This window comes from Colletotrichum godetiae, assembly GCF_030913485.1.
Source record: "Colletotrichum godetiae strain CBS 193.32 chromosome Unknown BDP55scaffold_15, whole genome shotgun sequence".
Lineage (NCBI taxonomy): Eukaryota > Fungi > Ascomycota > Sordariomycetes > Glomerellales > Glomerellaceae > Colletotrichum > Colletotrichum godetiae.
The window spans coordinates 879,467-891,585 of NW_026851263.1; the positions used below are offsets into that span (position 1 = coordinate 879,467).

Below are 12,119 nucleotides of genomic sequence, written 5' to 3' on the forward strand. Positions count from 1 at the left end.
CAAGCAAGAGGACAAGTCTCGCATCGCCACTCTCGAGTCCGAGCTCGCTACGAGCAACGACAAGATCAACCACCACCTTCAGGCCAACGGCGACGCCAATACCCAGCGCGCCCAAGAGCTCGATACCGCAAACAAGAAGCTTGCTGCTCTCCAGGATCAGCTTGACAAGGTCCAGCAGGAGAAGAAGGCTCTCGAGGATGATCTTGCCGCCGTGAAAGAGCAGCTGGCCGAGGCCAAGAAGGAGCGCGAGACCCTCGAGGTCTCCCTCCGCGACGAGCTCAAGGCCCTCCAAGAACGCCTGACCGATGCCGACCAGGCCCGATTTACCCTGCAGGAGACCCTCGACAAGATCAAGGCCGAGGCCGAGTCCGCGACCAAGTCCCTTGGCGAGAAGGCGGCCGCCGTTACCACCCTCGAGGGCAAACTTTCCGACCTCGAGGACCAGCACTCCAAACTCAAGTCCGATACCGAAGCCGAGCTCGCCGCTGCCGGCAGCAAATATACCGCCCTTCAGCAGGCTCTCGACAAGCTGAAAGCCGACACCGATTCCGACCTTGCCGTTGCTAAGAAGGAGTTGAGCGATGCCCAAGAAAAGTTTACCGCCCTCCAGCAATCTCACGACGATCTCCAAAGCGGCTCCAGCGCCAACGTATCCGCCGCCCAGAAGGATCTCACCGATGCCCAAGATAAGCTTGCCGTCCTCCAGCAGACCCTTGACCAGCGCAAGACTGAGGCTGATGCGGACCTCGAGGCCGCCAAGAAGGAGCTGCTCGAAGCCCAGACCAAATTCACCGAACTTGAGGATAACCACAACAAGCTCAAGGTCGGTTCCGAGGAGCAGGTCGCCGCCACCAAGAAGGAGCTTGCCGAAGCGCAGGGGAAGGTTGCCGGCCTTCAGCAGACTCTCGATGGCCTCAAGTCCGATTCCGCATCCGTCTTGTCGTCCACCCAGAAGGAGCTCGCCGACGCTCAGGAGAAGCTCACTGCCCTCCAGCAGACCAACGACAAGATCAAGGCCGAGGCGGACGCAGAGCTGGCGGCTGCCAAGAGCTCCCTCGTCGAGACCGAAGACAAGTACGCCAAGTTGCAGGAGTCTAGCAAGGCAGAGCTTGAGTCTGCCAAGAAGACCGTTGCCGAGTGGGAGGACAAATACAACAAGCTGGAGCAGTCGTACAAGGAAGCTCAGTCCGCCTCTGGTACGGAGCTTGAGTCTGCAAAGAAGACCCTGGCTGAGTCCGAAGAGAAGTACACCAAGTTGCAGGGTGCCCACGATGCCGAGCTTGCTGTTGCCAAAAAAAGCGTCTCCGACTGGGAGGAGAAGTACACCACCTTGGAAAAGACTCAGACGGAATCGCAGTCGGCTGCCAGCGCTCAGCTGGAATCTGTAAAGAAGAGCTTGGCGGAGTCTGAGGAAAAGTACAAGACGTTGCAGGAGGCACAAGCACAGACCCAGTCGGAATCTAGTGCAGAGTTGGAGGCGGCCAAAAAGAGTGTCGCAGAGTGGGAGGAGAAGTTCAACACCCTCAAGCAGACACAGGAGAAGGCTCAGTCGGAGAGCAGCGCTGAAGTTGACGCCGCCAAGAAGACGGTTGCCGAGTGGGAGGAGAAGTACGCCGCCTTGCAGCAGGCCCAAGAGAAGGCTGCCTCTGACTCCAGTGCTGAGGTTGATGCCGCAAAGAAGAGCGTCGCGGAGTGGGAGGAGAAGTTCAACGCCCTCAAGCAGACACAGGAGAAGGCCCAAGCCGAGTCCAGCGCTGAAGTTGAGACCGCGAAGAAGAGTGGTGCGGAATGGGAGGAAAAGTACAAGGTCCTCCAGGAGACTCACGACAAGGCACAGTCCGATGCCGGAGTTGAGCTCGCTTCAGTCAAGCAGAGCTTGGCTGATGCCGAGACCAAGCACAAGTCGGAGCAAGAGTCCCACGAGAAGGCCAAGGCCGAGTTCGAGTCGGAGCACACTACCACCAAGAAGTCTCTCTCCGATCTCGAAGAGAAGCATATCTCCCTGCAGCAAACTCACGATAAGACAAAGACCGACTCCGCCGAGGAGTCCGCGCGCCTGACCAAGGAGCTGGCAGACTTGCAGACCAAGTACGCCGACCTCGAAAAGTCTAGCGAGAGCGTCAAGAAGAACGCATCTACCGAGCTGGAGGGCGTCAAGAAGGACGCTGCCAGCTGGCAGGAGAAGGCCGAGAAGTCGACCTCTGCTGTCGAAGCTTTGACCAAGGACCTTGAGGCCTCGAAGAAGGATCTGGCTGCCGCGGAGGCGAAGCACGCCGCCGAGCTGCAGAAGCTGCGTGAGGAGCTCACAAAGGCTGCCAGCGTCAACGGCGACAAGCCTGCCGCTGAGCCTGCAGTGGAGGAGGCGAAGCCCAAGGAGGAGGCCGTTGCTGCATAAGTGTGACTGGAATTCGATGATGACTGGGAAGATCTGTGTACAAAGGTGAAGGGCGAAGTCGACCAGGGGAAGGACATACACCAAACCGAGATACCAAACAAGAGTGCCATGAAGTTGTACTTAATAAACTAATCCCCCAAGAACTAGATACGAATCATGACGCGTGAATTGATTTACTTTGCCTCTTCCTGAACCCAAGTAGACTCAAGTGCGCTCGAGACTCATGATGTACGTGATCACATGCTGGCTCTGTCGTCACCCTAGTCATGTGTCTTTTATAGCCTCAGACTGCCTTGCCCACAATCTAGCCGACGGCAATACCGGCAGTGAGTATCCCGCCAATTGTTCCGGTGAGCCTCAAGCATCACAGTCGTGTCTAGGTATTGGAGGTATGAAGACTGACATCAGGTCCTGTTTTGTTCAATCATCCGTACCAGAAAAGCATTCGCTGTGGAATATAATGACTAAACCGGAAAACGGATTTCCTTTGACTGTGCAGGGCATTTGTATTCGTACCCGTGGCCCTATGGCAGCTCAAACACCCCTGGGTCAGAAGAGAAGGACGTTGATCCCCGCATCTCCTTACTGACCATTGGCGATGTGTCCTCATCGAACTGCCTCTGATTGATTGGACGTTGACACTTTGACAGTTGGCGAGTTGATGTCAGTCCGGAACCGAGCCCATCATCTCGAAAACTCGAGCTTGCCCAGGCTCTTGCTGAGGCACTACATCATCTCTGGTTTGTGATATCTGGCCTCCCCGGAGAGAATATTGAGATGTGGCTTGCGCAAGCGGGTGAGGAGGTCTTTCCCGATTGTCGTAAGGATCATGGGTCTTTGATCGCAATGACTGCTGTTCATACGCGAAGTCCGGAATGACTGTCTGCTCATCTAGCCGACGGAGTTGAGACGGAGAGGTGGGACGCCTGGTGGCAGCGTCGTTGCGAATCCCGGGACTATATGCACGGAAGCGGCCATTCAAGACGACGTGTTGACCGAATTGAGCATCTGGAGGAATGAAGCTAGGAGATGTAACTTTGGAGTCGTTCGTTGTATCTGATGGTGATGTATTTGGAGTGCTGGACTGGTAGGAAGCCTTGTGTCTATGCTGGCCTAACAGCGGAAAAGACGGCGATGACCACGCGCGGAATTGACGCATCAAAGACGGCGCAGGTGTGGGATTTGAGGATGTAGTTGAAATGCTTCGTGATGATATCGCGTGGCGAACCATCCCTGGAATAAACAGACTATCCATATCTCGACGATGAAGCTCCTCCGATTGATGTTGGTTGCGGAATACCAATGGCCGTTGCTCATGAACTCTATTTTCCAGAGACATTGCCAAAGTAGACCGGTTCCCCAATGTGGTCTCCGAGTTGGAGAAGTCAGGCGTTCCGCGCAAAGACGATAGAGGAGACACCACAGAGGCTGGTGTATACAGATGATCAGCGCCGGGGGGCCATGGTGACATGGTAGTAGGTGCTCTCATCGCAGGTGGCGTTGATGATAATATTGGTGTCATATTTGCGGAATCCCCGATCAAAAGTGACATTCTGTCTCCATCCGACGAATCTAGGCCGTCACTTCCTGTCTTTTCATATTCAGGTTCGCTCGGCGCATCGCGTGTTTGGTCGAGGAGGTGCTCGGGGATATCGATTGTTGATAATGAGGGAGAGAGAAAATCAGTGGGGAGTTTGGGACAGTCTCGAGGTATCAATGAAGGAGACGGGGTCGAGGATACGGTAAAGGGCCCCAAGGGTACAGCAAAGAGGGTCTGGCTGGCTGTTGAGTCGTGTGGTTGGCTTTGCTCGGGAGGTTTGATATCGCTTGGGTAAGCTGGAGATGAGTTCGCGGATCCTAAGCCAAGGTCAATGATGATGCCGAATTTTCGAAGACGTCTAGTACCTGAAATATTGGCCTTCCCGATCAAGTCTTCCAAGAGTGCAACGTTATCAAACAACATCGTCGTTTTCTTCCCACCATCATCGTCGCCTTTGCTAACACTTTCAGGCGAGGGTGCAAGCAGCGCAATTTGTCGCAGGAAGTTCAATTCTGCTCGAACGGGAGCGTGGTACCGACTGATGACCGGTCTTTGTGCTTTGAACTGGGCGGAGTGGAGTAGAATCCAGGACAACCTGCTCCTGAACGGGTTCCTCCCATTGTTCAACCGAGGACGACTCTTTTCCACGATTTCACAGACCTCAACTAGGCTCTTGTGGGTTGTTGCGACGATGCTGTTGGCGCGTTCGAGAACTTTGGGACGTCTCTGACGAAGGGGCAGCAACTCGTTGCGGATTTCGATAAGATATTGCAAGTCAGTATGGCAGGTACGTACAAGTTTCAAGCTGTTTTTGACTTCTAGTGGGACTTGATCTAGTTCAATACCAAAGAGTACGATGTGGTAAGTTGCATGTAGAGCGTTGAGAGGATCCATGGACAAATACTAGTGCTCCTAACATTGCATGCGTTCAAACAACTGTCGCATCAAGAAATTGTTGCCTGGATGACACCGAGAACATCGATTCAGCCCGGAAGCGGGGATCGTGGAGAACGAAAAGTTCCGACAACTCTGATCTACAACGCAGACGGTAGTCTCTCCTCGTGGAGTTTCATGTGTGTAGACGACGATGAGAATGTGCCCGGCAAGACTCGACGTCAGTTCTTATAGATATTTCTCGACGACGAAACCTTGGCAGCGGCGCAGAAGCAAGGCCTTGAAAATGTTCCTCGTAGCACTTTGGACGCGCAAAGATTCATCACGGACTACTTGAGACAGGTATATCTACACACCGAAGAGAGTATAGAAACTCAGTGCGGTCGACGTCATTTTGGTGGTTGGGCGAGCACGGCAGTGACTGTTTTAAGTCAACGCACCTACTTTTGGCCCCCCCCCCCCCCCCCCTCCCCCCCCCATTTGAGTCTACCGAAAGCATTATCTTCACTTCTTATTCGCGATGTTTGCTAAGAGATGCAGGACACAACCGCCGATGCAAACGCGTAAACTACAATGCTACGTACCAGAACTCAGGAATGGTGCTAGTGCGTCACCATGCGAGTAATTAGTTGCCTGCAACCTCGAGGAATGACCCTAATGTAGTATGGTCGAAGATTGATCGCCGGTGGGAGCTGGGAATAGGGGAATTTGTGGTCCTTCGAGGAATGCCATATCTGGCAATTGATCAGCAGCCCAAGTCATCCTGCGAGAATGCTGAAGGGGGATGATCGCTTACATTGCCGTCAATGGCGGTTCTTCTGGCTTTTAGCACAGTTTTTGTCGTGTTAGACAGCCGAAGTTCCAGATAGCAATGGCAGCTATTTCGTGGAATGAACCAAATTAGGTATCGTTTACTAATCCATCTATAGCCTTGGTACGTCTCTGCTTCTTTAATACCGAGTCTTTTAGCATCGGCCTCTTTTGTTGCCATGTTATAAAATCCTTGGCTCCCAGCCAACACTATACTCATCGTATCATATCATATTCATTATCCTTTTCAGACGACAGAAAAGAAGCCCTAGTGTATATACAACCCGCAACTTCGCATATCAATATCAACCATGGGCAACATCCAGCTAGACTCGACCAGTTTCCCCACTGTGAACGCCAATCATGGTGCTGCACCCCCTCCATGTTCCGCGGTTAATCCCGACGAAGTCTCAAAGTTATCAATGGAATCGACAACTTCTAGCTCAATTTCTTTGAGTTCGCGATCTTCGTCAGCACTCTCTGTGGCTATGATGTCTTTACATTCCTCTGACCGAGATGAGGATTGTGAGGTCGTGCCCAAAACAAGCTGGATACCTCGACAGCTCAGCAACCCTAAGCGCTCGTGGGGTCTACTCCAAGTAAGTATAGTTCCTCTCACCTATATGAAAGCTGTGCCCTGCATGATGCTGAAGACTCAAGAAACCAGTTGTTATCCCCATAGTAGATTTTGCTCGCCCTCTCAAAGTTCCACTGCCTTTCATGAGAGCATACAGCCAGGGTCTACGGGCTCACGAAACTTACGAAGAAGACTTCGTCGCATTTCTGGACAATTTGACTGTAGCTCAAGGACCGCCTGCTCCTTTGACGATGCTAAACACGGCCAGTAGCATTGTAGGGCTCATGTAAGCCGTGTCCATGACTCCCTCATGGTAGTATGAATGACGTTAACACTCCTAGACCCAATCATTGGGCGCAACTGGCAGGAGGCATAGCGAATGTGACTGCTGGGCTGGGGACAGCTGCCATACGAATAATTCGGACGAAGATATTCTTGGACGAAGCCAACCGTGACTATTTCGAGCCTAGGGGCCTCAGAGCGTCGATATGTAAATCCAAAAGTCTGGCTGCCAAGTTGGGCTGTGGTGAGCAGCTCCCCGAGCTCTCGTAAGTTTTTCTGCAATCAGACCAACGGTTATATCATTCTGACCATGTTCATGCATAGACTCATCACACCAGAGACATATGAAATGAGTTTACAAGACCGCCGAATGCGGACTCTTGAGCCATACATCGCTCCTCTCACCTTTGAAGTTCCACCTCCCAGCAGAGAGCGAAACCTTGTTGACAGAATGACCGAAAAACAAATTGAGCGGGCGGTCAAGAAAAATGACAAGCAGAGGGAAAAGAAACAAGGCAAAGTCAGAGAAAGCCACCAAGACCAGCCGCGCGATGAATCTAAATATGTTGAAAACTTAGATGGCAGCATCAATGACAAAAAGGTACTGAAGATGGAAGAGCGGTACAACAAAAGCCAACGAAAGATGGAAAAGGCCGAGAGGAAGGCGACCGAGGAGGTAAAAGGGATAGGGCCATTGGATTCCAAAGAAATTAAGAGGAAGGAAGAGAAGAAAATTAGGAAAGCCGAGAAAAAGTGTCAGAGACTGGACGGGCACGAGGAAAAGGCTATTTCAAAAGCTGCAGAGAAAAGGAACAAGAGTCATGAAAAAGACAAGAAGAAGGCAGGGAAGATTGAGTTTTTATTGATAGAGTCTTGGACGGATTATAATGATTGAGGCAATAGCAAGCAATCCCCCTACGGCCGATGAACTGAATATCATCCAGACCATCATTTCGAGTAGTCACGTATCAGCCTATCTGACGTGATGTTTGAAACAGGGTTCAAGCAGAGCACGTGTCGAGCCATGGCCCATCTACCAGTAGAGCCGGCTGAAATGTGTTTGAGCTGGAACATGAGCCACAGCCCAACAACTTCGTCCGACTTTCCAACAGCCTCATAAGCCATTCTGATTGGAAACAGGACTGAAGAAGTTGCAATATCTCGCAATTTATCGAGGTGGTAGTCCACACTGCGACATATATGAATGCCAGATTCATGTATCCTGACTGGTATGGGCTCACGCTCGATCCCATGATCTATTAAATCTCGTAGCGCAAGCCGCAGACTGTGGATCAGGAGTAGTAGTAAGATCAAGGCCCCGTGAAATAGAGTTGAGATACTGGCATTATAAAGACTGTGATACATTAGAACGGTGTTCCAGACTGGTCCACAGGACCCTCCGTATCCAGAGCGCACTGGTGTAGTAGCGGTCGGCGCTGGAACGAGGTCATACCGATCCAACTCGGTTGACGACCAGCATTTCTCCCATGTCTCGAGGTCGTTTAGAACCCTTTGTGCCATTTCCAGAAGAGACAGTAGCGATATTTTGCAAGGGGGCCCGTCCGTTTGACCGAAAATCTTCTCTCGCAGAACAAAGAGTTCGGGACAGTCTGCAACGACGTCAAGAAGCAGTTGAAGTGGGTTCTTCCGTTCGGGGTTTTGCACCCATGGAAGACCTTTCCATAAAGCCCCTGAAAGAATTGTACTTTTGCGGGTGACAAGAGCAGCAAATATCATTGACGGCCGAGCCTTCTCCAACAGTACCAAGCATGGCAGTGGCTGCATGGATTTCGGTCCTCGAAAGTCGAGAAGCCTTTCAAGGCCCCGCGCATGTTCTATCCACCCGTCTTCACGGTTTCCAGCGATCATCTTGACACACAGCAGTTAGCCTCAAGATCTAGAACCATCGATTTACATCATGTTTTGGAGTCAAGCGCTGCAAGAGTCAGGATCACTCACCTCGAAAACAGCCATGACAATGATGGCCTCTAAAACATCGAAAGATCGACTTTCTTTGGGGTCGCTTAGCGCCCTGTTGAGAGCCTTGAGCGCAGTACCATATCTGTGAAGACCATGTTGCAAAACTTGTGGCTCTTTCTGATCGATGCCGAAAATGGTAGTAGAAAGTGCGATAAAGCACTGGTTGGTCAATGTCCGATTCGTGCCAGGTTTTACCACAACCTCCTCGCTCTCATGCAGCAGGTGATTCATCGCGTACGAGGCGTAAACATCGTCCATAGACCATGGTGTCACGTATGGTCTTGCAATTCGTATTGGAATAACCCCGTGCCTCCGTGGCGTTATAGCCAAATGCGCCGTGGTCTTCAACCCTGTGATCGATGCCGCTCGAGACATGTCACTGATGTCAGTGGGATCGTGGGTGGTTCTGTGTCCATTGTATTGAATGAAGCTGAGGCCGCGGCAGCCCCCGCATTTCAAATGCGCCTTGACGCATCGTGCGCACTCGGGCGCGGCAAGATCTGAGTCGAGTGACTTGGATTAGAGGATTGACTGGTGAGCCAGCTACAGTGGAGAGGATGGCCTTACCACACTTGACGCGCCGACGCCGACAATGGTCACAAGCTTTACTTCTCCCTCCCACTCCGACCATGTCGTCTCCGTGCTGAATAATGTACCACTGCGTCGCAAGTCAGCTTCTGGTAGATTTCGTAAAGTAGGCGATTGGAGGTGGGTGCTGTGACGTGACGTACGCGTGTCAACACGCAGATTGCATCATGTCCTTCGGCTAGCTTATCTTATTCCTGAACCTCACGCTACGACAAAAGCGGCTAAGACACCTACATAGACTAGGTATGCTGTTCAATTAGTTGTTAACCCATCGACTGCCATGAATCATAAGGGTGCACCTCACAATAGCGCCAGTGGAACCACTGGCGGGATCTGGTAAGGCTATGGAGGTAAAGCGCACAAGACAGAGCAACCTCAATCATATAACAAGGTGCGAGCTGTTAATGATAAGTGCTCTCTAACCCAAGTCCACCTGATGATAATCCTGGGACAATGTATGCTGTCATCGGGAACTAAACCAAGGAACGCAACAACTAGGGAGAGTGTAATGTTCAACGGAAGCCTCTTTTGTCAATCCTCTGAAGTGCTCTTGCGAAAACTCATATTGCAACTGTGTAAATACTATTAAGAGTGTAATCTGAGGACAGGTACGGAGTACGCAAGAATTGACATGCTCAAAGAGGTGAGGAGTATTGTCAGGGGATAGGTGTTAAAAGCTCTAGCCAGCCGGCAATCCTCAGCCAACGGCCGACAACACCTTGCCAAACTTCGTCGCGGCAAGTTCCTGTCAATGCGCACTGCCAAGCAGCGCAAGTTCACAATTGATGGGGAGAAGGGTAGTGGTGAAGTCTAATTGTCACTTTCGGGACAATCTTCGCGGAAATCTTTGGCAAGGTTTCAACCTACCTTAGCTAGCATGCTGCCTATCTTACGTTGTCGCCGGCAGTGCTGGGCAGCAAAACCACACGGAATCCCTCCCCTCATAAGAGAATCGCCTAATTTATTCGGCTCAATTGCCGTCGGCCAAGCTTTGTGTTCTTATTTCTTCATCCTACTTCGACTTTCACTTACGGATACGCTATTAAGTTCTGTCATTCGTTACCTCCTTTAACTACCATGGAGAAGCGGAGGACTCGCACTGCTAATCCATGCGATGGATGTTCCCTACGGCGGGTACGATGCCGCATGGAAGGTGATCCGCCTTGCCTTGAGTGTCAAAAACACTCTGTAGAGTGTACCTTTCTACGAGTTCCTCGCAAGCGAGGTCCCAAAGGGCCTCGCCAATGTACTTCTGAAAAAGTGGCACACTATCAAAACGAAATCCGGCAATCTCAAAGTCTTTGTTCCATCTCACAAGACCCTGTAAGCCCCGTTGTTGAGAACGAGAGCGACCAGATGCCCCTGTGTCTATACATTGAGTACTTAGACAAGTTCCGAGAATCTCTCACCTGCGTCTGGCCTATACTTCATGTCGAAAATTTGAAATCCCGACTGCTAGTCCATAATTCTCTGGATGATCACAGTGCCTGGGCACTGGCTGGCGCTGTCTGTGCCACGGTTATTGCCCAGCTGCGACTCTCCCAGATACGGCTGGCAAAACAAGACACGGCAACTACAGACCTCAGCTCCGTCGCCGAGAGCTTTGCCCGTCATGCTCAGCGCTTGCGAGATCAATTCATATACCGGGAAAACTTCTCAACCGAATCTTTATTGACAGCCTTTTTCCTACACATCTACTTCACCATCACTGAGCGCACCCGAACCGCTATACTGTACTTGCATGAGACGATTGCACAGCTACACCTTCAAGATTTGCACCTTACCGAAACATTAGCCAACCTGCCGGACGAGCAGAAGGAATTGGTACTCCGCATCTACTGGCTAGTATTCGTTTCAGAAAAGTAAGTGAAACCTTTGCATATTTTAGGCTTGCCGTTATGTTTATTTCCCATAATGAGCAAATTTGATCTGACATCCTGTCAAGGACCTTTTGCGTACAAAATTGCTTTCCGACATCACTTTCACCGATTCAAGCTTGGCCATCTTCGGAATATCACATTCCGGGTGTTGGGGATCTTGATGCATCGTTTCAACTACTTGCACAGCTGTTCACGTTGCTTGATAACAACATCATCATGGCAGGGGATAGAAGAGGGGCGTACATGGATGCAAAAAGTGTGGACCACCTTCAGTATGCCCTGTCAGCTATGGACAACGTTGCAGCTGTGGCGCCTAGACTCCCGGAAACACAGCGCGTAAACGTCTTGATGACGGGAAACTGGATTCAAATCCTTTGGTGGCAATATGCGCTTCGGCATGTCCAAATGTCCAGCCGCGGAGAAAGTGAGGCCGCATTCTCATTATTGGAACCTGCATCAGTGGCCCAGAAAGCAATGCAGCTTTTCGCGTCTGTCTCTAGAGACTCGATCACCACTCACGGGTATGGCATGGTATGTAAATTACAGAAACGCAGGCGACATAAGTCAAGCCAAGGTCTAACGCGGTAGGCGGTGGCTACTATAGGAGCTCAAGGTTTTCCGTATCACGGACGCACTGGTTGACCTGCTGGCCTGCAACAGATACCTACTCGATTCCACTCGGGTTAAAGACGGAAGGATGGTAGTGGGTCCGAGAGATGTGCTTTACGCTCTTCAAAACACATTGCATCTCATAGGAGGCCCAGAATCTCTCTTATATAAGAGACTTTTGAATATGATGGCGGAGGTTGCGCTTCCTGTTCCTCACGTCCCAGAGATTGTCTATTCATATCGGTATGAAAACGCCAATGTGCGAAAGGAGAGGGATCACGGCAAGGGATATCAATAGATTTTCGATAAGCGTAACTTACTAAGAGCCCAACTTCGCTATAAAAGAAATCAACCAAAGCAATTGATTCTATCAAATTAGAAGTTCAAGCCGAGCCTCGAAGCCATAACCGCCAGGACCACCCCAAGGGTTAGGGTTAGGGTTAGGGTTAGGGTTAGGGTTAGGGTTAGGGTTAGGGTTAGGGTTAGGGGGTTAGGGTTAGGGTTAGGGTTAGGGTTTTAGGGGTTTTTTATTCTCCCTCCCCCTTTTTTTTTTTTTTTTTTTTT

General features: G+C 50.9%; 4 protein-coding genes across 4 annotated transcripts; 2 read left to right on the forward strand and 2 right to left on the reverse strand.

Moving 5' to 3' along the window:
- Positions 1 to 3,059: 3,059 nt before the first annotated feature.
- BDP55DRAFT_630772 (uncharacterized protein) lies at positions 3,060 to 4,829 on the reverse strand (the record flags this gene model as incomplete). The annotated part of the gene is made up of 1 exon (XM_060572199.1): positions 3,060 to 4,829. The coding sequence occupies one exon, from the start codon at positions 4,827 to 4,829 to the stop codon at positions 3,060 to 3,062; it is 1,770 nt and encodes a 589-aa protein (XP_060431272.1).
- A 1,121-nt stretch (positions 4,830 to 5,950) lies between these two features.
- BDP55DRAFT_630773 (uncharacterized protein) lies at positions 5,951 to 7,393 on the forward strand (the record flags this gene model as incomplete). Its single annotated transcript, XM_060572200.1, has 4 exons — positions 5,951 to 6,238; positions 6,300 to 6,502; positions 6,558 to 6,764; positions 6,823 to 7,393. The coding sequence occupies 4 exons, from the start codon at positions 5,951 to 5,953 to the stop codon at positions 7,391 to 7,393; spliced, it is 1,269 nt and encodes a 422-aa protein (XP_060431273.1).
- BDP55DRAFT_660416 (uncharacterized protein) lies at positions 7,341 to 9,373 on the reverse strand. The gene is made up of 3 exons (XM_060574622.1): positions 9,046 to 9,373; positions 8,458 to 8,978; positions 7,341 to 8,367 (listed from the first exon to the last, which is right to left on the reverse strand). Exons 1-3 carry the CDS (start codon positions 9,107 to 9,109, stop codon positions 7,447 to 7,449), a joined length of 1,506 nt encoding a protein of 501 aa, XP_060431274.1. The 5' UTR covers positions 9,110 to 9,373; the 3' UTR covers positions 7,341 to 7,446.
- Positions 9,374 to 10,048: 675 nt separating this feature from the next.
- BDP55DRAFT_660417 (AflYd/sugR/sugar regulator) lies at positions 10,049 to 11,981 on the forward strand. The gene is made up of 3 exons (XM_060574623.1): positions 10,049 to 10,928; positions 11,012 to 11,477; positions 11,551 to 11,981. The coding sequence occupies exons 1-3, from the start codon at positions 10,144 to 10,146 to the stop codon at positions 11,851 to 11,853; spliced, it is 1,554 nt and encodes a 517-aa protein (XP_060431275.1). The 5' UTR covers positions 10,049 to 10,143; the 3' UTR covers positions 11,854 to 11,981.
- Positions 11,982 to 12,119: the final 138 nt, after the last annotated feature.

Excerpts from the sequence above, each read along its gene's own strand:
- BDP55DRAFT_660416 (XM_060574622.1), bottom strand. The coding sequence starts at position 9,109 with ATGGTCGGAGTGGGAGGGAGAAGTAAAGCTTGTGACCATTGTCGGCGT. Across the intron at positions 8,979-9,045 it reads GCGTCGGCGCGTCAAGTGTG|ATCTTGCCGCGCCCGAGTGC; the intron begins GTAAGGCCATCC and ends CACTCGACTCAG. Across the intron at positions 8,368-8,457 it reads TTGTCATGGCTGTTTTCGAG|ATGATCGCTGGAAACCGTGA; the intron begins GTGAGTGATCCT and ends CTGTGTGTCAAG.
- BDP55DRAFT_660417 (XM_060574623.1), top strand. The coding sequence starts at position 10,144 with ATGGAGAAGCGGAGGACTCGCACTGCTAATCCATGCGATGGATGTTCC. Across the intron at positions 10,929-11,011 it reads CTAGTATTCGTTTCAGAAAA|GACCTTTTGCGTACAAAATT; the intron begins GTAAGTGAAACC and ends CATCCTGTCAAG. Across the intron at positions 11,478-11,550 it reads CCACTCACGGGTATGGCATG|GAGCTCAAGGTTTTCCGTAT; the intron begins GTATGTAAATTA and ends TGGCTACTATAG.